The 25991-nt window shown below is 38.0% G+C and overlaps 1 protein-coding gene across 2 annotated transcripts; it reads left to right on the top strand.

Annotated features, from left to right (window-relative positions):
• The first annotated feature begins 479 nt into the window (after nucleotides 1–479).
• Nucleotides 480–14687, top strand: LOC109042262 (cathepsin B-like cysteine proteinase 3). Of its 2 annotated transcripts, XM_072305027.1 has the most exons (7): nucleotides 480–638; nucleotides 1080–1201; nucleotides 3587–3862; nucleotides 11683–11874; nucleotides 13044–13218; nucleotides 13611–13727; nucleotides 14239–14687. In XM_072305027.1, exons 2-7 carry the CDS (start codon nucleotides 1103–1105, stop codon nucleotides 14451–14453), a joined length of 1074 nt encoding a protein of 357 aa, XP_072161128.1. In that variant the 5' UTR covers nucleotides 480–638; nucleotides 1080–1102; the 3' UTR covers nucleotides 14454–14687. The 2 variants fall into 2 exon arrangements, with proteins under 2 accessions (XP_072161128.1, XP_072161129.1); XM_072305028.1 differs by lacking the exon at nucleotides 11683–11874.
• Nucleotides 14688–25991: the final 11304 nt, after the last annotated feature.

Genomic DNA, 25991 nt, shown 5'->3' with positions numbered 1-25991 from the left:
GAGGAAAAAACTCCAATTCCTTTTCCATTGGCTGAAATATATTTAGCTTCAAAATGTATCATTTTGACAGACCTTACCATTTGTATCTGGTCCTTAAAGGTCATTTATTGAAATATACATGTTTTTCACGCACAACTGATCATACAACAGGGAAAAATGGAGGAAATAGACAAAAATGATACTCGTGTATATATATGCTTGTCCTCACTCAATTATACCATTCATACTTTTAGTGGGACAGCAAAAACACTTGCCTTTCAGTGGTTGATTTTTGACACTTCAAAACAGTTCACGATGTAAGTGTTCGAAGCTGACTCATTGTACGTGTAGGTGGGCTATACACATTTTCAATCTTAATCTTTTACCTGGAACTGCTTTTATAAGTGCCTAATGCCACTCGTGATTTTCTTCACCTTTTGCCTTATGTATAAAAAGCACTTAAGATACAATTCACCTTTAGCTTGGGCACTTAAGAGACAGGGAAAACTTCGCTTGAGAGGTATACTATGAAGGGTATTGTTTCAATATCTAGCATTTAAAACGTCTACGGTTGAGTTACACGGGAAATTTTGTTTACATTGAGTAGGAGCAAGACGGTGCAAATTGATGTGTTAGGACTTTATAGGGGTTGACAGACGGTAAGTTTGTCTTCTGGCTGGTTTTTCATTTTCGGCTATTTTATATCGTATTATTTTGATTCTTCTGTGATTAAACGTAATTTTTGACATAAGATTTCTGGTCATTACTTTAGAAGATGCAGCTATCCCACATATCACTTGACAAAGTCCATCATTTGTCGATAACCATAAGTAGAATTAAAGATGATGTGAAAAATTAATATCTACATCTTATAGATTTACCAGCCCTTACTATCCCTCAGAGCAAGAAGTTGTGCATAGTAAAACTAGTAACAATATAATTTACTGAACCTTACATTGAAGTTACACCCGTGATATGCATAGAGGTGTTTTTTTTAGTTTCTTTCAGTTTCTTTTAGTTTCAATTCTGACTCAATTATCTGTATCTAATTGATAATCATACGCGTTTTTTCATTTTTCTGATTCCATCTGCTATCGAAGAATTCGTCGGCACTCAGGTGAAAATGTCGGCCATCGCAGTTTGTTTGCTGCTTGCGTTGACACACATTTCCGCTGGATCAGAGAGTATTGACGAGCTTTTGAAAAAATATCCCACTTGGTCGGTTAGTTGTCTCATTTCATAGTTTTCTTGATTTTCTTGTTATCTCATAGATGTAATGATAAACTTAATGACAGCATCTTTTCACCTTTCCGGCCAAAGTATCATAAGCGCCATGCGAAGTTTAAACATTTCCGCCGCCATATTATTTTTTATTTTACAGTGAAAGTGTTCAACGAAGCTGTCCGAAAATTCCACTAATTTTCTTTGAGCTGCCAATTTAATTCAGTGAAATTTTCGAACAGATTCAACCAACAATTTCTCGGTAAAAAAATAAAATGGCGGTGGAAATTTTGAAACGTCGCATGGCGCTTGTGATACTTTGGCCGGAGGGTGACGATTCTAGGATTGACAATATTGCAATGATTTGTATACAAACTTTTGCTGGAGCGTAAAAAAGTACTGCTCCTTGGAAATATAGCTAAAAAATCACGATGAGTGCATTGAGAAGTTTGATATTCACTCCTGGAGTTCCCAATCGTCCTAAGAAATGTGCGTATTTTTAAGCTTTCCGCTTCAAAAAGTATATGTTACAGCTATCACATAATTTGACATAGACAAGTTACCCCAGAGGGCTGAACATTGAGATTGGTAGACGAAACGATGGGCAAAGAGGACGAAAGGAAAGTGGAACGAGCCTATTGGTTGACACGGGTGATTGTCATAGACTAAAGGGAAAATGATGGACCATGTTGTTGTAGGGCCTCTTGTGAGTTGTCGTTGGTTACTCGATTACTTACCTCCTCTGTGTATTGTAACCACCCTCTTCTGGATCGCTGAATATTCTCTTTGTCTTCTCGTCTATAGATTTTTCCATCGACTTCATTGATCAGCCCAGTTTCACAACTCCACGAAAAACTCAAAATGGTACCATCGTAAATCACCATCAGTCATTGATAAACATTATGACGTCATATTTTCGACATCTTCTTTTTCCTATACTTTCCCAGTTTATTATAAAAGAAGTAACCGCATTTCTGTAGTTTGTTTTTATTTGCACTTTCATCGAAAAAGCGCCACATGCTGACGATCATTTACGATTTCTCGTGGAGTTGTGAAACCCGAATGACTCATGCACCTAATCATATATTTGTGGTGTATACTTTTTGAAGCAGGGTGCTTAAAATGTCATTAGTTCTCTTTTCTTTCTCCTCGAGTAAAATGTTAAAGCTGATGTATCTAAAGGATACATGATGAGAAATAAGCGTCCATTGAATATATTAAGTCTATTGTTTATTATTTACGGGTTAATTCTGGAGTTTCCTAGTATTTTTAACGAGTTTTATGTGCGCTCACAGTGCGAGGACATATGTTTCTGTACTTTAACTCTTACCAGGTGTAGCAATCTCTCTGTCTATACCACATTCATTTCGTGAATTTATCTTAATCATCCACGGGAAAAAAGTGTCAGGGGTCTTCTCCTAAAATCGTGGTACTACCCCGATTTGTCGGATGATATGGGCATTTCCAATCAACTGTGGTAGTGCCGCAATTCAAGTTGGGGTAGTAACGCAACATTTGGGTTCAATACCTAATTTATTGGGGTACTACCAGAATTAATTGGAAATGCCGCAAGTTAGGTTTTAACCCCTACCTCTTTTTTTCCATATCGTCATCTTTCGAATCATACTTCAGTTTGAGAACAGGAGAAAAACAAAAGGGGAAAACAGGAAACAAGGCTCAAATATAGCACTGAAAAAACTCGAGACGTTTCGTCTCAAAAATGAGTCATTTTCAGTCGGAAAAAAATTAAAAATTTAAAAACATCGAAGAAAAAACCTGAGACCTACATGTTGGTGGTCGAGATCCGAGCAAAAAAATAAAAAAAAAAAATTTAAAAAAACCCCAAAAATTTAAATTTATTTTTCGACTAAAAATGACACAGTTTTGAGTCGGTGCGTATCGAGTTTTTTAGTGTTGCATTTAAGCCTTGTTTCCCGTTTTTCCCGCTTGTTTTTCTCCTGTGTTGCCATTGTCTCGGATATGCTTCGTAAGGCCCTGTCCACACGAGCGCAGTTCGGAACTTATTCCTCGAACTTCTCAGTTCCCGGAACTTATTCTTTGAAACGAGGCATGCTGTCCACACGAGTTCGCCCGAACTGGAACCGGAACTTCAATAAAACTATATAATTATCGCAAAATAATAGATTATTACGGCCGCCAAAGTAACACAAATAAATGTCAAGACATGTAAAGGACGTAAAAAACAAAAACAAACAAATTCACATCAAAAGAAACATATATGGAAGCTCGGAGTACGGGGGAAGTTCCGGGTTTTGGAGGAATAAGTTTAGCTCAGCTAAAACTTGTTCCGGGAACAAGTTCCTCGGAATAAGTTCCGCGAACCGCGCTCGTGTGGACAAGGCCTAAAAATTTGTATCTATTTCAGTTTGAAGCGGAGAGTGTTGAGACTTCTATTAAGAACACTTTGCATGAACTCTCATTGAAAGGACAAAACCATGGAGTGACGGAGGAAATCCTGAGAGAAAAAGTAAGACGGAGTTTGGCTCCAGGAGCTACCCACATCGTGAGGAAAATCGGTGACCCGAAATGGGAATCCGATCCGGAAAAATTTCCAAGCTCCTTCGACGCGAGAGAACACTGGAAAGACTGCGCCTCATTGATCAGTTATGTTGAAGACGAAGGCCCGTGTCGCACAGATACTGTAAGTCTGGGTTGAAATTTTCACATATGTATGTAAGCTTTCTGATTTCCAAATTTTAATTTTTTTCAGTGTTTGTTTCAGCGATTAGCACGCGGAAAAATAAAACTGCTGATTTAACAGCTTTGTAGTTAAAAACATGTCCAACATTTTTCAATGTAGATTCTACAATAAAAACAAGACGACGGTTCCAACGTTAAGACGTTGGAGAGTTAGTTAGTTAGTTATTATGATTTTGAGACATTCAGCGACTCAGGCTATTAACGTCTTTACAGAGATAATTTTGAAAATAGGAGTATAAACGAAAATTTAGATTTTTAAATTAAGAGAGGTGAAGAGATTTAGAATTTTGGTGGTAATATTAGGTTCATCGCATGTAAGAGGGTTTGTATTTCTGATGATTGAAGGGGAGTAGATCTGTGATTGGAGATATCGGAGGGAAGAGCAGTCCATAAGTATGTGTTTGATGGTTAGAGATGATGAATTGCAGAAGTGGCAGATGGGTTGGTTTTCTTTAGATATGATATGATTGTGAGTGAAAAAAGTGTGACCTATCCTGAGACGCGCAATTTGGACTTCACATGATCTTGATTTGTGGTTAGATGTTCTTGGATATGGCGCGTTCATCGTAGCACCTCTTCAATATGTGAAAGTGGTTTTGCGCGGACGGAAGAGAGCGCTGCAAGACGCTCCCTGCTAAAAATGTTCCGTGTGGATGATTTCCATGAAGTTGATTTCCATGAAAAAATGACACGGAAAAATGGAACAGGAAATATTTCCATGTGGCTGATTTCCGTGTGGCTGATTTCCATGAAAATTTTTCATGGAAACGAAATCATTTCCGTGAAAATTTTTCATGGAAACGAAATCATTTCCGTGACATTTTTCATGGAAAGAAAACCATTTGCATAAAAATGATCACAAGAAGGTTTCAGTGCCATCCAAATTGCTCACGGAAATTAAATAAATCTTAGAATCAAGACAAAGGAGACAAGCGTCCCAATGGGAGCACATGATATTTGGACCATGCAGACATGCTCAGTAAAATAGAAAATGAACAAACAACACTCACCAACCCTGCTAAAAATGTTCCATGTGGATTCACGTGGAAATGACCCGATTTCCATGTGATTTCATGGAAATCGTCTGACTTCCATGTCCTTCGACATGGAAATCATAACGTTTCCATGAAACTCACATGGAAACCAAGTCATTTCCATCAAGCCGTCATGGAAATGAAAACATTTCCTTGTGAGCTCGACATGGAAATCATAACGTTTCCATGCAACTCACACGGAAACCAAGTCATTTCCATCAAGTCTTCATGGAAATGAAAATATTTCCTTGTGAGCTCGACATGGAACTCATAACACTTCCATGCAACTCACACGGAAACCAAGTCATTTCCATCAAGCCTTCATGGAATTGAAAATCCCCTTCTCAGTTCGGCATGGAAATAAAAATTGCGGATTTAAACATGAATTTCGCGGGTTTAAAATCTTTCAATTTTTGGGCAATTCTAAACTGGACTTACGCTCCGACAGGCGCAACATGCGAAAAGTACACATCGGAGCGTGAGTGTCGCGTTTGAAGCATAACTACGATGTTGAAGGCGCTCCGCAAGGTGCGCGCCAAGGAATTATACTCGGTATACGGTTCAAACCAGAGATGCAAGATTTTATATGTAACCTCATAAAATGAAATTTCGTGAATTCCAATCATTTTTGAAAACTTCTGTGCTATGGGCTCATTATGACATGAAAAGGAAAAATCTTAAGTTTTGGAAGGGGGGGGGGGGGAAATGAAGGGAAAAAGGAAAAAACCGAAAGAAGAGCTATACGATCATTGTTGCGGGTTGCATTAGCAGTCAAATTTTTTCTTCTCAGGCGTATGTTTAGAAAGGAGGTGAAGAAGATCCCCATATCAGGGTGATCGAAAAAAGTCTCAATTTTGGTCATCACTTAAGTACTTTTTCATCAGAAGGTAGTGTTTAGCATGTTATGTTTTTATCTTCAGTTATTAAATCCTCTAAATTTTTTTGTAAAGAATTTGAAAAGAATTGCTGGAACCAATTTTTTTTAATGATATGATTTCGATCTCAGCCCCTGAAAATCAAGTACCTGAAATTTTATGAAGCTCAATAATTAAAGAAATGTGCCAAAATGTATGATGGATAAAAGCTTAGTATGTACTTACATCTACACTCAAGTGAAAGCAATAATAAGCACAATAATCTTAAAAAGTACATGGTGTACTCAAAGCTCCCTGATGAAAATTAGGGCCACCCTTTCAGACATACTTTGTGGGCAGGCCATCTATGACAGCCATGGGAACTTGTTTGACGGGTATATGTCAGTATGTAATTGATATCAGCGCATAGACCTTCTTGGACTTGTAGGATTTTCTATATCATAGCAGCGTAGTTTTTCAAAGTTCGCATGTTAGCAGTTCCAAACCCACATGTATCTTCCACTAGGCATGTGTAAAGAGAATCTTTCAGCTAAATATGCATCATGCAAAGTAATAATGGATGACATCTGTCATGCAGACATACTCAATAAAATAGAAAATGAACAAACAACACTCACCAACTCGCTCAAGTCTGTAATCCACTGGGTCAGAAAAATCCACTTGAAGACAATAAATCCAAATTTCCGATTAGAACTGGTGCAGGTACGAAGGAACTTTTGAAAACACGATGAGTGCATTGTAAAAATATCTAAAGCACTCTTTAACGTAAGAGAAAAATTAGCACCATGATTTACTAGCTGATCAATACAGAACACCACTCTCAGAAAAGCACTGACACAACACGATTCTCCAGTTAAGTTTTAGAGGAGAAAGCATTTTTCAAAAGATGCGACATCATAGATCCACAGCTTAAATAATTTCACAATTTACTCCGATTATTGATGATATTAAGGTAGCCATCGATTCTCTACCCGACGTTCCTTCCACACATGACAGGAAACATCTACAGGCATAGAGCAAATGGCACTAAGCAGCAATGTACATCTGATAAGGCAAGCTCCTGGAAGTGTCGATCTGCAAAAATACAAAGCGGGAGACAGATCATCAAATTGATCTACCTATGGTTAATGGCCGTCCTTGGAGACAGACAATAAACTACGTAACAATATATCAACCACCTTTTGATAACAGAACGAATTTAAAATGAGAGCAAGACCCTTCCTTATGGAGGGAGGGCCAAGAAACATTTAAAAACGGAACATTTTACTACTGACAGGTCTGAGCCACTGAATATAATACATTCCACCAGTCAATAAAATTTTAAATTTTGAATGTTGATGGATAACCTGATTGCCAGTATACATTGAGTTGAAACCAGTTGAAACATCTGATACGTAGAGCGGTTCATTCTTATAGAAGCTTCCGAAGTAGTTCCAGATAGGTACTTTAAAATTAGACACCGGTCAAATGTAGTACAAGAGAGGAAATGGGTGCAACAAAACTTTAATTGTCCTTGATTCTTTTGTGAAAGGTGTGAAAGTGAAAAATTATTCATTAAATTACTTACTTGAGGTGATGTGGTGATGTGAGAGATAAATATAACCTAACTTTTGTGAAGATGTTCCTAGTTCCTGGAATAATCGTTCCTTGCCGATACTTCCAGGGTTGTATTTATTATCTAAATAATTATCAGGCAAATGTTTTCAAAAGGATTAAAATACAAAAACTGGCTTTCTATAATCATTATAGCGGCTGATTTTCACTCATTTTCACACGCAACCTCGATAAAAAGGCAAAAGGCGGAACCGCGGAATGGTCCCTCGTCCAACTGTTCGATGTCCAACTCGCACTCGGAACTCCGGACCATTGTTCAATTCAATCCACCCAGCCAGCCAAGCCATGCCATGCCGTGAATTTCAAAATGAAAACTTAATTTGATCTACTTTTCATGATTCTTAACGAAGAATCGATTGTATTATCGGCGTCTACTTGACTATACTCAGTTTCATCGAACACAGGTAAATTATCTCTCTTTCACTTCTTGACGACGGACACACCTAAGTATGAGCCTGTCACCTTGTACTTACATTACACATTTGTCATGTCAAGCTATACTGATCAAGTAACTCGAGTTTAATTTTCTTTGCCGATTTACGATTCAGTCGATATGTTCTAACGAGCGAGGTAATTGTGAATTCTATTCTCTTGGTTTGCGAATGCATTTACTACCATGTGCTATTCCTAACCGTGGTTACGAAGTTGATCGAAGAGTCTACGTCTAATAAATCTATCCACTCCTTCCGTGGGAAGGGAGATAATCTTGCATCTATTTAGCATTGAAGGGAAAGACCAGAATCAAGATGGTGGATCTGCTGTTGCACTCTCTAAGTGCAAATCTTATTATCCGCGGACTTCATCACAAGTAGAAACTTCCCAACTCTTGCAGGCGAGTGCTATAGGTAGTCTGTTGGAACATCCTCATACTGCCTGCATTTTCCTTGTGTCTTCAAAAGAATCAAGGACAATTAAAGTTTTGTTGCACCCATTTCCTCTCTTGTACTACATTTGACCGGTGTCTAATTTTAAAGTACGTATCTGGAACTACTTACGAAAGCTTCTATGAGAATGAACCGCTCTACGTATCAGATGTTTCAACTGGTTTCAACTCAATGTATACTGGCAATCAGGTTATCCATCAACATTCAAAATTTAAAATTTTATTGACTGGTGGAATGTATTTTATTCAGTGGCTCAGACCTGTCAGTAGTAAAATGTTCCGTTTTTAAATGTTTCTTGGCCCTCCCTCCATAAGGAAGGGTCTTGCTCTCATTTTAAATTCGTTCTGTTATCAAAAGGTGGTTGATATATTGTTACGTAGTTTATTGTCTGTCTCCAAGGACGGCCATTAACCATAGGTAGATCAATTTGATGATCTGTCTCCCGTTTTGTATTTTTGCAGATCGACACTCCCAGGAGCTTGCCTTATCAGATGTACATTGCTGCTCAGTGCCATTTGCTCTATGCCTGTAGATGTTTCCTGTCATGTGTGGAAGGAACGTCGGGTAGAGAATCGATGGCTACCTTAATATCATCAATGATCGTAGTAAATCGTGAAATTATTTAAGCTGTGGATCTATGATGTCGCATCTTTTGAAAAATGCTTTCTCCTCTGAAACTAAACTGAAAAATCGTGTTGTGTCAGTGCTTTTCTGAGAGTGGTGTTCTGTATTGATCAGCTAGTAAATCATGGTGCTAATTTTTCTCTTACGTTAAAGAGTGCTTTAGATATTTTTACAATGCACTCATCGTGTTTTCAAAAGTTCCTTCGTACCTGCACCAGTTCTAATCGGAAATTTGGATTTATTGTCTTCAAGTGGATTTTTCTGACCCAGTGGATTACAGACTTGAGCGAGTTGGTGAGTGTTGTTTGTTCATTTTCTATTTTATTGAGTATGTCTGCATGACAGATGTCATCCATTATTACTTTGCATGATGCATATTTAGCTGAAAGATTCTCTTTACACATGCCTAGTGGAAGATACATGTGGGTTTGGAACTGCTAACATGCGAACTTTGAAAAACTACGCTGCTATGATATAGAAAATCCTACAAGTCCAAGAAGGTCTATGCGCTGATATCAATTACATACTGACATATACCCGTCAAACAAGTTCCCATGGCTGTCATAGATGGCCTGCCCACAAAGTATGTCTGAAAGGGTGGCCCTAATTTTCATCAGGGAGCTTTGAGTACACCATGTACTTTTTAAGATTATTGTGCTTATTATTGCTTTCACTTGAGTGTAGATGTAAGTACATACTAAGCTTTTATCCATCATACATTTTGGCACATTTCTTTAATTATTGAGCTTCATAAAATTTCAGGTACTTGATTTTCAGGGGCTGAGATCGAAATCATATCATTAAAAAAAATTGGTTCCAGCAATTCTTTTCAAATTCTTTACAAAAAAATTTAGAGGATTTAATAACTGAAGATAAAAACATAACATGCTAAACACTACCTTCTGATGAAAAAGTACTTAAGTGATGACCAAAATTGAGACTTTTTTCGATCACCCTGATATGGGGATCTTCTTCACCTCCTTTCTAAACATACGCCTGAGAAGAAAAAATTTGACTGCTAATGCAACCCGCAACAATGATCGTATAGCTCTTCTTTCGGTTTTTTCCTTTTTCCCTTCATTTCCCCCCCCCCCTTCCAAAACTTAAGATTTTTCCTTTTCATGTCATAATGAGCCCATAGCACAGAAGTTTTCAAAAATGATTGGAATTCACGAAATTTCATTTTATGAGGTTACATATAAAATCTTGCATCTCTGGTTTGAACCGTATACCGAGTATAATTCCTTGGCGCGCACCTTGCGGAGCGCCTTCAACATCGTAGTTATGCTTCAAACGCGACACTCACGCTCCGATGTGTACTTTTCGCATGTTGCGCCTGTCGGAGCGTAAGTCCAGTTTAGAATTGCCCAAAAATTGAAAGATTTTAAACCCGCGAAATTCATGTTTAAATCCGCAATTTTTATTTCCATGCCGAACTGAGAAGGGGATTTTCAATTCCATGAAGGCTTGATGGAAATGACTTGGTTTCCGTGTGAGTTGCATGGAAGTGTTATGAGTTCCATGTCGAGCTCACAAGGAAATATTTTCATTTCCATGAAGACTTGATGGAAATGACTTGGTTTCCGTGTGAGTTGCATGGAAACGTTATGATTTCCATGTCGAGCTCACAAGGAAATGTTTTCATTTCCATGACGGCTTGATGGAAATGACTTGGTTTCCATGTGAGTTTCATGGAAACGTTATGATTTCCATGTCGAAGGACATGGAAGTCAGACGATTTCCATGAAATCACATGGAAATCGGGTCATTTCCACGTGAATCCACATGGAACATTTTTAGCAGGGCTGTTGAACTAAACGTGGAGCGTAACCTAGGAAACATACATATGTACACCCTGTGTCTTGTCATCATAGAGTAAAATATAGGGGTCATTAGTGAAGGGGTACTTTGTACCCACAGATTTTTCTAGAACTAAGACGATAAAAAATTTGAACGATCCTTGAAAGAGTCGTTAAATGAAAGTACGTTGCAGAGTTCTAAAACGTAAAGATCTTAATTTCTCAAAGACAAGCCTACAGGCATTACATAAAGTGGACAAAATAGGGGAAAAAAGGTAGAAATGATACCTAAAAAAATTGAGAAACGGTATTGCTTCCCGCCACGAAAAATGGCGCCGATTCCCATGGAGCAGTGCAGGTCTTTACCAATGGATGCATTAGTAACATACCCGATGCAAAACGACGAGAAAGAGCGTACACTACTAACGTGGTGAACGCTCGAAATGCTACTTTAGCATTCCACTATTGTAAAGTGTACATTTGAAACATATCGGACACATATTTTGACAATTTAATTTTCAAATCAGCAATCCATTTTTTCCGTTTACAGGAAAACTTTCTGTGAAAGTCGACTTGATATAGGAACATCACAACTATGCTGGTAACAGTATCGACGATAAAAGTCTCAAACCTCGTACCTCCTTTGCTGTGTTGTAAAATCTCCGCTTCTATATTTTATTTTTTTAAAGGAGATGAAATCAGCATAATCCTTTGAGGTTTTCACATTAAACTTGTGAGCACGACTTGAAAACTTTGATGTTGAAACAACCTTGACGATGGAAGACAGCCGCGAAAAGTTTCACGATTACAACAGAATCCTCCAAGTCTTAAGAAACTGAAGGAATATTCCTTTGCAATAGAGTCAAAAATTTGGAATAATACTTCTCTATAAGTTTGTAATGTACGATTTTTGTATTGTTCGAATGCTCAGAACGCTGTAATTGCATCCATCTTGTCGGATCGGTACTGTATTTACACGAATGGTACTTTCAAGGAAAGACTGTCGCAGGAAACGCTGTTGGGTTGTGGCGGATTATGCACTGTTGAACCTTACCAATGGTTGTCTTGGATTTACGCCACGGAAGTTGGCGTTCCTACCGGTGGAGCTCATGGGTCAGGGAAGGTTTGTTTTTTTTTTTGTTTTTTTTTGTTTTTTTTTTCTTTAACTTGCCCTCAAAGGCTAATCCCATTTGTTGTCAAGTGATTCGAATGGAACGAAAGTAAAAAAATGAACGTCGCAAACTTGTCAATTAAAAATTCTGAGTCTTACATGTAAAGCAACACGGTTCATCAAATTTGAACTCGGAGGAAGAAGGTCATTTTTACTTTCTCGCTCCCATAGGGTAGAGGAAGTATTGTCATCATCCAAGAAGAAAAAAAGTAAAAAAAAATTAAATTTCATCATTTCTAGACGTTTTAAGGTCCCTGGAGTCAAAAAGTATACGTGAAAAATAATGTGTGTCCGTCCGTCCAGCGTCCCCTAAATCTGTGCACAGCTATACCTCAGAATATATCTATTTAATTTCATTTATGCATTTTGCAATTTGGACCTATAAATTCTGGCTTCTCTGAAAAAACACTTATGTGCATAGGGAAACTAAGGGCACATACGTTGTTTTTAAACCGGGCCGGAATTTATAGTTCCTAATTGCAAAATGTAGTCCATATGGTCTCCTTATGCACGTCAAACAATTTTGGGGTACCCTAAAATTTGGGGAGGGGGCTAGGGACCAAAGTTGATTCTTAGCATAATCACAGGAAAAACTCACTTTGACGGACTGTAGATTTTGAAAAAATGCCTTTAATTCTTTGAAATTTGGCACAAAAGCATCACCTGGGTCATTAATTTAAGTTCCTAAAAGATCTTTGGACTAAACTCAAAATTGAAAGGTAACGCGTCATATAGCGAGAGCACTTTGATCATGAGCTCACTGAGAAGGGCTGTAGATTTTGTAAAAAGGTGTTTAATCGTGTGAAAGTTGGCACAAAACACCACCTGGGTCAATAATTTAAGTTCCTGAAAGATCTTTGGACTAATCTCATACTTGAAGAGGGGCCAATAGCAAATGGTCAATTCTCCGATAAATGACTTCGGTTCAATATCTATTCGGCCAGAATTAAATGCTCCGCAACTGATTCTTCTAATGATCTTTCAGAGAACGGATTCGGATTTCGGTTTCGGATTTTTAATAATTACTTGTCACAAAATAGTGAAAACTAGATTCATTTTAAACTTACTTCCCTTCAACGGAACATTTCTTCTTTTTTTTTTATTTTTTTTTATTTTTTTAGGGTTGTGTGCCTTTCACCTATCCTGCTTGTGATCACACCTCTTGGTACAATGAAAAGGGTCTTGGCAAAAAAAGAATGAACCCATGCAAGGGGCAACTAATATTCGATCACGATTGTCCTACGAAATGCACAAACGAAAAATACAAAAAATCTCTCGATAAGGATCGAAAAAAATGTAAGTACTTCTTCACAGAAAGGGAAATAATTGTGGACACTTGGGAGAAAAAAAAGGACATAAAGAACCTCCAAAAAGTAGTTGAATAAGAATCGGCGTTTCCCAGACAAAATAATGTAACTACATTATAAGCATTGCCAAATTCCACTCAAAATTTGACGACCCGCAGCTTACTGGAACGTAATATTTTTCATGAAATGTAAAAATACTTTTACGACGGAGGACCCTTTACTTTCCAAACAATATGATTCAATACCGTTAAAATCGATCTCTGTAACTCGGCACAGTCCATGTATGGGATTTAGTTGTTTCCTATTATGCACGTTAAGTAATGAACGCATTGATATATGCTCTACAATAATTCAATTTTGTCTTTATTTCTGCCGATCTAGTGACAGCGCACTACAGATTATCAAGGAACGAATTTAGTATTCGCAATGAAATTATGACCTATGGTCCAGTCATGACAAGTGTAATGATGTATGATGATTTTTTGGAAAAACCAGATGGTAAGTGTGTCCAAAGCTTCATTTCACTATTTTTTATTGAATATTTTTTGAAAGAGGCTAAACCTGAAATTCTATAGCTCAAAGTGTCAAGAAACTTAGTGATCAATTCTGCCGTAGTTCAGAAAAATGTCTGATTAATATTAAACTTTACGATTTTCCCAAATTTAACGCAATAACAATTCTTTTTCTCTTTTTCTCTCTCTCTTTATTTTTGGATTTTAGAAAATTCAGATCGAATAAAAAAACAAAATACTTCACAAGTACTATATACTAATCACAAGTTACTGGAGCATTGGTTTTTCATCAGAGGCACTTTGGTAACAACCTAAGGCATTCATAACAGAAATGAATGCAGTCTCATAATTATTCTAAATATGATAAATTCCCACTCAAGAACGTGATGCGTAATTTCTATTACTCATTTCCAAAAATTCAGTTTAATTTTTTTTTTAGTTTTAGTAGTGCATTAAAAATTTATATTGATTTCAATTTGTACTTTTGTTATGAACAGGCATTTTCCAGAACAAGAAGGATAGAAGGTTTCTCATTTTAGACAAGTTCATTAAGATCATCGGCTGGGGTGAGGAAAAAGGAATCAAATATTGGCTCTGCATGAATACTTGGGACTCTTGGGGTGATAAAGTTTTCAAAATACCGCGAGGTGTCGATTATAATCTTATCGAATACCTTCAGACTACAGGTGCTTATGAAGATTTAGACCTGTAGTGCTGTCCAATAGTAAAATGTTTATTTAAGATAACAGGGACGAATTTTGGAGAAAAAAAGATGATCATGATTGTAAACTCACCATATTTTGCACGCAAAATACCTTTAGATTTCTGAATTAATGTCTGTTGAAACTTGGTGAAACATGTAATGTCCACAGTAAAAGTTTTCAAAGATTTTGTGCGTTATTATAAACATTATCGGAATCTTATAGTAAAATGAAGAATAACTGTCTTCAGTGTTTTAATTGACTTTCCCTTCCCCTCACACTCACATACGTCAACGTCTGTTCATAATCGTGTTCGAAGTTCCGTGCAATTTATGGAAATTATTCCTCGAAAATGGCTGGAACGTCGAAAGTATTGGAAAAGATGAAGAGAAAAAAAAATCCAAACAAAGGACTATTTGTCAAAAACAGTGAAAAGAAACTGTACAAATCATGCTGAAATTCTTACATTTTTGGCGATTAAGAAGATTGGGAACGTTGTAATACATTTAATCAATCAATGCATCTGTCGATGAATCAACAATAGAGTCCCTTTATACTGAGAGTCAAGACAACTCTCCCTCATGGAGTCACAAACGAGAATGAAGGTTAAGTACACAAATTAACAGTTTTTTGTAATCTTGATCGGCCCATTCTCAAATTCCTTTCTCCGTTCCTTTTCTCATTCCGTTTGTTCCTTGTTGAACCCGTTATTCCCCGGTCCATTCTAGATTATAATCTTTGCAATCGGTGAAAATGCAATCTTTATTCCCGTTTGTGACACTGCGGAGGCCTAAAATACGGGAACCGATCAGAAATGGATTCACATCGTCTTGACTCTCGGTATAAAGGGACTCTAATCAACAATATCGCGATTAAATACAGCAATAACTTACCTCATTGGAATAGGCAACGCCGGAATTAAGTTAAGGTGGAAGAGAAAGCAGAAACAAGGAATAAAGCGCCTTCAGATAGTGTCGCGGATGCAATTATTCGAGCTCTACGGATGTCCGTGTTGCATACGCACGGACTTGAAGGCGTTTTGAATCTCCAGGCACTCACAGCATCTCCCGCGGCACGAAGCGGACGCGGACAGTACTGCAAGGCAGTGGCGTAGCGTGCTTTGCAATATATCGATCGATACGCCACTCAAACCAATGAAAAAAGATCGATCATCATGGTGTTCGCAACGAACACCTTAGTAATCGATCCTTTACCATAGCTTCAAATGACGAGATATCGATAATCTATCATTCCCGCCACGCCACTACTGCAAGGATCTAGAATGAAGGACCGCCTTCGATTCTTCGTTTAAACTACAAAGATATCTCTCAGACACGAAGAGTTATTCTACAAATCGTGCTCAGCACATCGAGGTATCAAAACTGAATCACAAAAGATACTCGCACCCTACACCGACAACGCCCGAAGAGCTTTCTGCGCCTGGAAAGAGTGGTTCTATGGTTTTACTGTCGTATTACAGAAAAACGCCGTATGAATATTCGAGTGTTATCAAAGTCAATCGATTCAATGGTAATTTTTGAGCTTAGTTACGCGTATATATCTTTGGAATTTTTAAAAACTTTACATCAAATCGAAACTGAAATTCTCCAACGGGTATGACAAAGAGCAATATTTGCAAGTTTTCAAGAAAGTGTGTTTTTTTTCATCAAGCATTAATTGGTGCAACGTTTGAGTTTTTGAACCTAGGTTTATTTTTAGCATGGCAGAATAACTTTAGTTGTCATAATTTGAAAATTATGGTCTTGTTCATGAAGCATGAGTTACCAATAGCGTATGATCAGAGATTTGGTGAAATGGATGGGCAATGTCTATCTTCGAAGCAAGAGGTTATCCTAAAGTTAGAGCAATTGGTATTTGTTTCTGTAATTCAGAAACACCCATTAAAAAAAAAAAAGAAGACTCAATTTTTCTTCTTTCAATTACAGTTTTCTGTAGTAAAACTAGTTACGACCTTCAGGAAGGATATTGCCGAAGCACAATCCTCCGTATGGCTGAAGAGATGACTGTCAACATTCCTTTACCACCAGTGCATTCTTTAGCCACATTCAGATGAGGCTATTTTTGGTACATTTCAGAATTAAGTAAACTTTTCGATGTATTCATAACAGCTATCAGTAGCAATTTAAAGAGGAATTCAAAATCTGTCTTTCTGACTTAAAGTAAGCTTCGCAAGCAGTCACCCTGTCCAATTCCTATGGACCTTGAATCCCCTCCAAATCTGGATCTCATTCTAAGCCATGGACGTGAGTGTCGAAATTGATAGACAAAGGTATAAACACAAGGAAAATAGAGGAATCGCCAGGGTAAAAGCAGTGGTTGGAATAGAATAAATGGGTAATTAAGAGACTGATTGACGGCAACCCACGAAAGACACGATAAGTCCATGCATCATTTCCCTCCTTACTCTATAACAACCAACCTTTTCAAACATTAAGATCGCTCCCTTTCCAGGGTTGTGCGGATGAAATGAAAATTATGAAATCTTGAAAATTTCCGTGAAATATTTCATACAAACCCTTTAGGTGCTGGGCCGTTTCCATGGGGAGGGGGGTGTGGCGAGGAAAAGCGAGAGCTCGTACGATCCTGATCGTCAGAAAGCAAGCCTTCCGGAAAGGATCGAGCTTCAGCAGATCAAGCCACAAATTTAGGGTGCCAGATGCTCGTCGGGACGTCCCAGTTCGGGCGCCACTTATTTGTGGCGAGGAAAAGCGAGAGCTCGTACGACCCTGATCGTCAGAAAGCAAGCCTTCCGGAAAGGATCGAGCTTCAGCAGATCAAGCCACAAATTTCGGGTGCCAGATGCTCGTCGGGACGCCTGGGTTCGGGCGCCAACACACTCGAAGTGCGTAATCAAAAATTGATTTTCCTGAGGTGAGGACAGGTTTTGCAGGAAGGAATAATGAGAGCAAATTTTAAACGTACTAGAGTCAATTTTTATTGACAAGAAAAGAAACTACTTTTTGAACACAATTACAAACTTAAAAAATTCTCAAGACAAAAAAAATTAAAACTAAATACGAGATCAAAAATTTAGGACGATTGAAGGTGAATGTTGTTGATCGGATTGACTTTTTAAAATAGGTACTTTGAAAGGAACGGAAAAGGGACAAAAAAGGTTTTCGAACTTTCGAACAAATTACTCTTTGATTATTTATTTTATCTTAAATCGCCCAAACAACCGGTGCTACTCACCACGTGCACACAATCTTGAATGGTAGATTTAGGATACGAAATAAATATTTTCCAAAAATAAATTCCAATAACAATCAAAATCCCAGGTGCTACTCAACACGTGCACACTTGGAAATTGATCAATTATGAGAGATTTATTTTTGAATGTACAAAAAAAATTAAATTCAACTAAATGGACGAAATTCTCAGACTTTCAAATTTAAAATTTATTTTATTTATTTGATCTCAAATTTCCCAAACAACCGGTGCGACTCACCACGTGCACACAATCTTGAATGGTCAATTTAGGATACAAAATAAATATTTTCAAAATAAATTCCAATAATAACCAAAGTCCCAGGTGCTACTCAACACGTGCACACACTTGGATTTGATTGATTACGAGAGAATTATTTTGTCCCAAAAATAAAATAGTATGAATGATTTCAAATATAAATTTAGGTTTAACGAAGAGGATGAAAGTGAATTTGATGCAATTATTTGAAAACTCAAGCAATTATTTACAGTAGGAGCTACTCCAGAGGAAGTGCGTCACACATGTAAATAATTAGCGAGAGGGTCGACTCTTTCTCTTAGGAGCGTGCGACTCACCACGTGCACAGCGTCGTAAAAGAAAGGATCCGAAGAAAGTGAAGAAGCAAGCATTTATCTCAATTTGGTCGGATGACTGCGGTAGCCAACCGGTCGGGACCCCATCAAATTCATTTCATCTACCTTCCGTGTGCATTGACCAACTTCATTCGACTTAAAAAGGGTTAAATATACAATCAAATAAATTCATTCTTACATCAAATGATTTGCCTAAATTAGCTTTGCGACTTTCTTGAGTAAATTTGCTGAAACCAATTAACTAATAAAGCAAAAATAATAAAAAACCCGACTTTTCCCAGGAGTCTGAACAACCGAGACGTCGTGCACCCGCTAAACAGCTGTGTATCGGGTCCGGATCGCTCCGCGAGAGCGCTCGAGTGGCGCGCGGCGGCCGACCGGTGTACTACGGTATTCCGCTACTTCACCGTCCCTACAGAGTGCGCTACCGTCGCAATCACCTGCTACCGTTCTATTCAATGTCTTTGCGTTGTAGCCATCGAATTTTTTACATATGATTAAATACTTAGTCGAACTTAAGTGACGGGAAAAATTACCGTCACAGGGGGGGGGGGGTTCAACAGGGTCCCCGGTAAACAACGTGGCAACTACTCGGGACACAAAGAATATAATATTTTCATAAAGATGAGAAACATATGGAACATATATTTTCACGGGCTCGGTATGCAACACGTACTAAATAATGCCAAAAAACAAAAACCAGTCGCCTTTCATTTAATTTTGCATTCACTTTTGAAACATGTTTTTCAATATTTTCCTGAAATTTTATGAAATATTTCACATGGAATTTCAAGATTTTATTTTCATGACAAATTGGAATCCTCTCCATTTCCAATTGTATTCTTTGTCTATAGCTTTGTCTATCAATTTCAGCAATCAGCCCGCTGAACTGTCGTCTATGCCACATTATGTTTTGTTTGTTGATGGGACCCTGAATTAGTTGAAAAAACCCACGCGACAACGGACTGAATTTTCGCGACGCGTCCACGCGGTCACTCTTGGTTTATCTTTAATGGACGTATTTCTGCCAAACGGAGCTCAAGACAATTCGGCTCATGGATGTCACAAACGGGAATAAAGATTACAGAAATTGAACGTTTTTTGTAATCTTTGATCGGCCCATTCTCAAATGCCTTTCTCCGTTCCTCCTCTCATTCCGTTTGTTCCTTGCCGAACCCGTAATTCCTGGTCCATTCCAGATTATAATCTTTGCGATTGGTGAAAATGTAATCTTTATTCCCGTTTGTGACACTGTGGCGGCCTAAAATACGGGAACCAATCAGAAATGGATTCAAATTGTCTTGACTCTCAGTATAAAGGGACTCTATGTGCATTATGACGTGAGCCATGTTATACATATATTCTTATGGGTCTCAGGGCTCGTGTCTTAATGACATAGTTCGGTTTAGCAGAAATACGTCTAAATGTCCAAGCTGGGTCAAAGTGACTCGATTCTTCCTAAAAACATGTAATGCCCACATGTTTCATTCGGCAAGTATACACGAAATTTAGATATAGGTCCCCCTACAATCAACAGAAATACATACCCACTTACATGCGATGAACCCAATATTACTACCAAAATTCTGAAACTCTTTACCTCTCTTAATTTAGAAATCTAAAGAGCCTCGCCAAAAAGTGGTGTTTTTTCGCCCCTTTTTTTTATACCCGAGTTGGTCAACCGGACGGTGCTCAAATGAAAGCCTATGGTAAGGCAAACTTCCATGCAAAGTTTCAACTTGAAGTGACTCCTGGTTTAGGCTGTACAGCGTTGCCAATTTTCCCGTTTCATGTGCTAAAATCAAGGATATTGGACTATTAGTCCGGTGCATAAGTAGACTAGTACACCCAAGTTGGTCAACGGGACAGGGCTCAAACGAAAGCTCATGGTAAGGCAAACTTCCAGGAAAAGTTTCAACTTGAAGTGAAACCTCGTTTAGGCTGTAGAGCGTTGCCAATTTTCCATTTTTATGCGCTAAACTCACGAAATACTGAATCGTCATGGTTCAACAGACTATTATACCCGAGTTGGTCAACGAGACAAGGCTCAAACGAAAGCTTATGGTAAGGCAAACTTCCGGGAAAAGTTTCAACTTGAAGTGAAACCTCGTTTAGGCTGTACAGCGTTGACAATTTTCCATTTTTATGTGCCAAAATGAAGGAATTCGGGACTAATAGTCCAATGCATCATAATTAAACAGACTAGTGCATCGGTCTACGAGCTGAATACTACCCTGAGATCGAATAGAAGGGTAACTAAAGGCCATCGTGAACTTTTTGAAGCAGTGTTGCCAATTTATTATTAATTTTTTTAACATAAAATTAGGGTTTTTCCGAGATTTTTGGCGGAAAACGTACCTTCATGGGCTACAACTTTGATGAGTATGGGCTAAACATTACGACTCGATAGTAAAAGAACGCTACAGACGGAGAAAATTGAATTCCGAACGCAATGTTGCCAAGTATATTTCTTACAAAAATTAAAGATTTTCTCACGTGAATGCTTCGATAAACGTAATTTCCAAGGCATTCATGTCATTCTGATGACTGAATATCACCATGGCATAGTACATGATTTCTGTTCAAGGCAAAAATGGAAAGTACAGAGCAACGTGGCCAAATTGTGTGCATTTATTTTACGACGAGACGCCGATATTTTTGAGCTTTTCGTGCGAATAATCGTGCTTTCAGGTTTCTTCACCATACAAGGTAGGCAAACTATTACCATTCAATAATGTCGGATTGATTTTTAAAAGAGAAGACGAATTTTTAAGTCTATATTACCATTTTAAGGCATTTTTACGATAAAATGATGAGTTTTTCAGCTCCAATTTGAAGATATTTTTGAGAGGCAAATCGTGATTTTAGTGGTTTTCTCTTTTTGGGAGGCGTCTCGTCGTAAAATAAATGCACACAATTTGGCAACGTTACTCTGAACTTTCCATTTTTGCCTTGAACAGAAATCATGTACTATGCCATGGTGATATTCAGTCATCAGAATGACATGAATGCCTTGGAAATTACGTTTATCGAAGCATTCACGTGAGAAAATCTTTAATTTTTGTAAGAAATATACTTGGCAACCTTGCGTTCGGAATTCAATTTTCTCCGTCTGTAGCGTTCATTTACTATCGAGTCGTAATGTTTAGCCCATACTCATCAAAGTTGTAGCCCATGAAGGTACGTTTTCCGCCAAAAATCTCGGAAAAACCATAATTTTATGTTAAAAAAATTAATAATAAATTGGCAACACTGCTTCAAAAAGTTCACGATGGCCTTTAGTTACCCTTCTATTCGATCTCAGGGTAGTATTCGGCTCGTAGACCGATGCACTAGTCTGTTTAATTATGATGCATTGGACTATTAGTCCCGAATTCCTTCATTTTGGCACATAAAAATGGAAAATTGGCAACGCTGTACAGCCTAAACGAGGTTTCACTCCAAGTTGAAACTTTTCCCGGAAGTTTGCCTTACCATAAGCTTTCGTTTGAGCCTTGTCTCGTTGACCAACTCGGGTATAATAGTCTGTTGAACCATGACGATTCAGTATTTCGTGAGTTTAGCGCATAAAAATGGAAAATTGGCAACGCTGTACAGCCTAAACGAGGTTTCACTTCAAGTTGAAACTTTTCCCAGAAGTTTGCCTTACCATAAGCTTTCGTTTGAGCCTTGTCCCGTTGACCAACTCGGGTATAATAGTCTGTTGAACCATGACGATTCAGTATTTCGTGAGTTTAGCGCATAAAAATGAAAAATTGGCGACGCTGTACAGCCTACACGAGGTTTCACTACAAGTTGAAACTTTTCCCAGAAGTTTGCCTTATCATTAGCTTTCGTTTGAGCCTTGTCTCGTTGACCAACTCGGGTATAATAGTCTGTTGAACCATGACGATTCAGTATTTCGTGAGTTTAGCGCATAAAAATGGAAAATTGGCAACGCTGTACAGCCTAAACGAGGTTTCACTTCAAGTTAAAACTTTTCCTGGAAGTTTGCCTTACCATGAGCATTCGTTTGAGCTTTGTCTCGTTGACCAACTCGGGTATAATAGTCTGTTGAACCATGATGATTCAGTATTTCGTGAGTACAGCGCATAAAAATGAAAAATTGGCGACGCTGTACAGCCTACACGAGGTTTCACTTCAAGTTGAAACTTTTTCCAGAAGTTTGCCTTACCATAAGCTTTCGTTTGAGCCTTGTCTCGTTGACCAACTCGGGTATAATAGTCTGTTGAACCATGACGATTCAGTATTTCGTGAGTTTAGCGCATAAAAATGGAAAATTGGCAACGCTGTACAGCCTAAACGAGGTTTCACTTCAAGTTAAAACTTTTCCTGGAAGTTTGCCTTACCATGAGCATTCGTTTGAGCTTTGTCTCGTTGACCAACTCGGGTATAATAGTCTGTTGAACCATGATGATTCAGTATTTCGTGAGTACAGCGCATAAAAATGAAAAATTGGCGACGCTGTACAGCCTACACGAGGTTTCACTTCAAGTTGAAACTTTTCCTGGAAGTTTGCCTTACCATAAGCTTTCGTTTGAGCCTTGTCTCGTTGACCAACTCGGGTATAATAGTCTGTTGAACCATGACGATTCAGTATTTCGTGAGTTTAGCGCATAAAAATGGAAAATTGGCAACGCTGTACAGCCTAAATGAGGTTTCACTTCAAGTTGAAACTTTTCCTGGAAGTTTGCCGTACCATGAGCATTCGTTTGAGCTTTGTCTCGTTGACCAACTCGGGTATAATAGTCTGTTGAACCATGATGATTCAGTATTTCGTGAGTACAGCGCATAAAAATGAAAAATTGGCGACGCTGTACAGCCTAAACGAGGTTTCACTTCAAGTTGAAACTTTTCCCAGAAGTTTGCCTTACCATAAAGTTTCGTTTGAGCCTTGTCTCGTTGACCAACTCGGGTATAATAGTCTGTTGAACCATGACGATTCAGTATTTCGTGAGTTTAGCGCATAAAAATGGAAAATTGGCAACGCTGTACAGCCGAAACGAGGTTTTACTTCAAGTTGAAACTTTTCCTGGAAGTTTGCCGTACCATGAGCATTCGTTTGAGCTTTGTCTCGTTGACCAACTCGGGTATAATAGTCTGTTGAACCATGATGATTCAGTATTTCGTGAGTACAGCGCATAAAAATGAAAAATTGGCGACGCTGTACAGCCTAAACGAGGTTTCACTTCAAGTTGAAACTTTTCCCAGAAGGTTGCCTTACCATAAAGTATCGTTTGAGCCTTGTCTCGTTGACCAACTCGGGTATAATAGTCTGTTGAACCATGACGATTCAGTATTTCGTGAGTTTAGCGCATAAAAATGGAAAATTGGCAACGCTGTACAGCCGAAACGAGGTTTCACTTCAAGTTGAAACTTTTCCTGGAAGTTTGCCTTACCATAAGCTTTCGTTTGAGCCTTGTCTCGTTGACCAACTTGGGTATAATAGTCTGTTGAACCATGACGATTCAGTATTTCGTGAGTTTAGCGCATAAAAATTGAAAATTGGCAACGCTCTACAGCCTAAACGAGGTTTCACTTCAAGTTGAAACTTTTCCTGGAAGTTTGCCTTACCATGAGCTTTCGTTTGAGCCCTGTCCCGTTGACCAACTTGGGTGTACTAGTCTACTTATGCACCGGACTAATAGTCCAATATCCTTGAGTTTAGCGCATAAAAATGGAAAATTGGCAACGCTGTACAGCCTAAACCAGGGGTCACTTCAAGTTGAAACTTTGCATGGAAGTTTGCCTTACCATAGGCTTTCATTTGAGCACTGTCCGGTTGACCAACTCGGGTATAAAAAAAAGGGGCGAAACTTGGCGAGGCTCTTTTCGTATGTACTCCCATTTTCAAAATTCTCTGTGAATACGTTAATCGCCTGTGACGCTGAATGTCTCAAAATATACTAACTAACTACAAATACATTGTATACAGAAGATAAAACCTCATATTGAAAAAAGAGAGAAAATGATCGAGTGTGAACACAGCCGAGGATAGGAGAGACTTATTCGGGTCTCGTTCTTTAACTTGTCACGCCGTCGCGCCTTCAATTTTGCAGACGCAATACGGACATCAATCAGGCACGAATAGTTGTATCTCTGCGCCGTCATCAACGCTGCCTTTCCCTTGCTATGTTATCATGTTGTGTTGGCTCCATTTGTCTTAATTTTAGTGGTGCTAGTAGAGACACGTGAGCAATACAACACGTTGAATTTAATTGTGCTTGACTTCACAGATACGCACAGATAAAAATGGATTGCTGATTTAACAATTTTTTATAGTTAAAAAAAAAGTCCGTCGTGTTTCAAATGTACAATTTACCATAGTGGAAATCAATTTTAACCGCGGGGGTAGTTAAATTAGCATTTTTTTTTATTGTAAAATCTACATTTAATCATGTTGGACACTTTTTTTAACAGCAAAATTGTTAAATCAGCAATTTCATTTTTTTCCGTGAGAGACGTTTGGGCGTTATGTTCAAATAAAACACTTAATACAAATTATTTAAATCAAAAGAAGTCATGTACCCACGATATGCCTGTCTCCTCGTTTCATTTGATGTAATTCGTTTACAAACAGTTTCTTCCAGCATATAAGTAAATTTATTTAGTCATCATTTCAACATTAAATATTACAGGTAGTTTTATATTTTGATAACGTTTAGCAAACAACACATATTGAATCATTTCAGAAAGATCCTTCATCCAGCGAATAATTTGAGTTATTTTAAGACTTGTCGACGTTAAAAGGAACTCTGTGAAAATTAATTAAATTAAAAAGAGGTTTATCGATAGGATCTGCGTGCCACATAATGCCTTTTGAGTTGAATCATTTGCAAATTGTTCTTTTTCCCGTAAACATGTCCGTTTAGTCGCATGCAAATGAACGTCGGAATAGTGCTATAAAATAAGCTCTGCATAATGAAAGACTAACACTGAAATAACCTTAACGGTGGTTGTAAGCAGATAGACGTTTCCTAACTATCAATTTTTCAGTTTGATCATATTGCTTAACTATGTTCAACTGGAAATTGCATTCAGCAAATGGGTGATTCTTATGGAGATTTTAAAAATACCCAAGTACGAGTAACTATGGATTTTAATGGAGCCGATTTTTTTCGAGTGCCGCCTATTTCTGTCGGTTTTTCTAAGTTCCGGTCCCAATATCGTACGCATAATTAATTCATACATGTTAGCATTGTTACGACTAATGCACGAGGGTATTTTTTCAAAACTTTTAATGTATATATGATTGGTTTGTTTATTGCTATCCAATAGGTGACTAAACCTTTTATTCTTCATTTAATGTTCCGGAAGTACCAGGTAAGTATATTACGTGGTAATTTACTGCATATTTGTGAACCCAAAATCCCGGACAAGCGCGTTTTTGAAAAGTCCAAAGACTCGAAGGAATTGTCCGCTCCGGAAAGGCCGAAAAATGATGAGAGTGATGTCCTGCGGCATGTAGTCAAATCGCTATCTCCTCTCATTGTTCACTAATGTTCATTGAAATCAAACGTATTTTAATGTGGAATTAAGCTCGTTAAGTACAACAAACATGAATAAGGTTGGATTTTTTGGCTCTGAATACACATTTGACTTTCTCATTGACATCGCAAACAAGGAGTAGAAAAACATTTAACGAAAGTCGTAAAAACCTATGCTTGCCTTTGATTGGTGCAGTATGACATCATTCGGATCATCGAAACCGGGACGTTTTTAAAAAG

The sequence above is a fragment of the Bemisia tabaci genome, chromosome 10, assembly GCF_918797505.1.
Source record: "Bemisia tabaci chromosome 10, PGI_BMITA_v3".
Classification (NCBI taxonomy): domain Eukaryota; kingdom Metazoa; phylum Arthropoda; class Insecta; order Hemiptera; family Aleyrodidae; genus Bemisia; species Bemisia tabaci.
The sequence above is the reverse complement of the archived record's forward strand: the minus strand, read 5'-3'. Positions and strand labels throughout refer to the sequence as shown.

Coding starts and splice junctions, on each gene's coding strand:
- LOC109042262 (XM_072305027.1), top strand. CDS start 1,103: ATGTCGGCCATCGCAGTTTGTTTGCTGCTTGCGTTGACACACATTTCC. Junction 3,863..11,682: donor GCCCGTGTCGCACAGATACT/GTAAGTCTGGGT, acceptor TCGAATGCTCAG/AACGCTGTAATTGCATCCAT. Junction 13,728..14,238: donor TTTTTTGGAAAAACCAGATG/GTAAGTGTGTCC, acceptor TGTTATGAACAG/GCATTTTCCAGAACAAGAAG.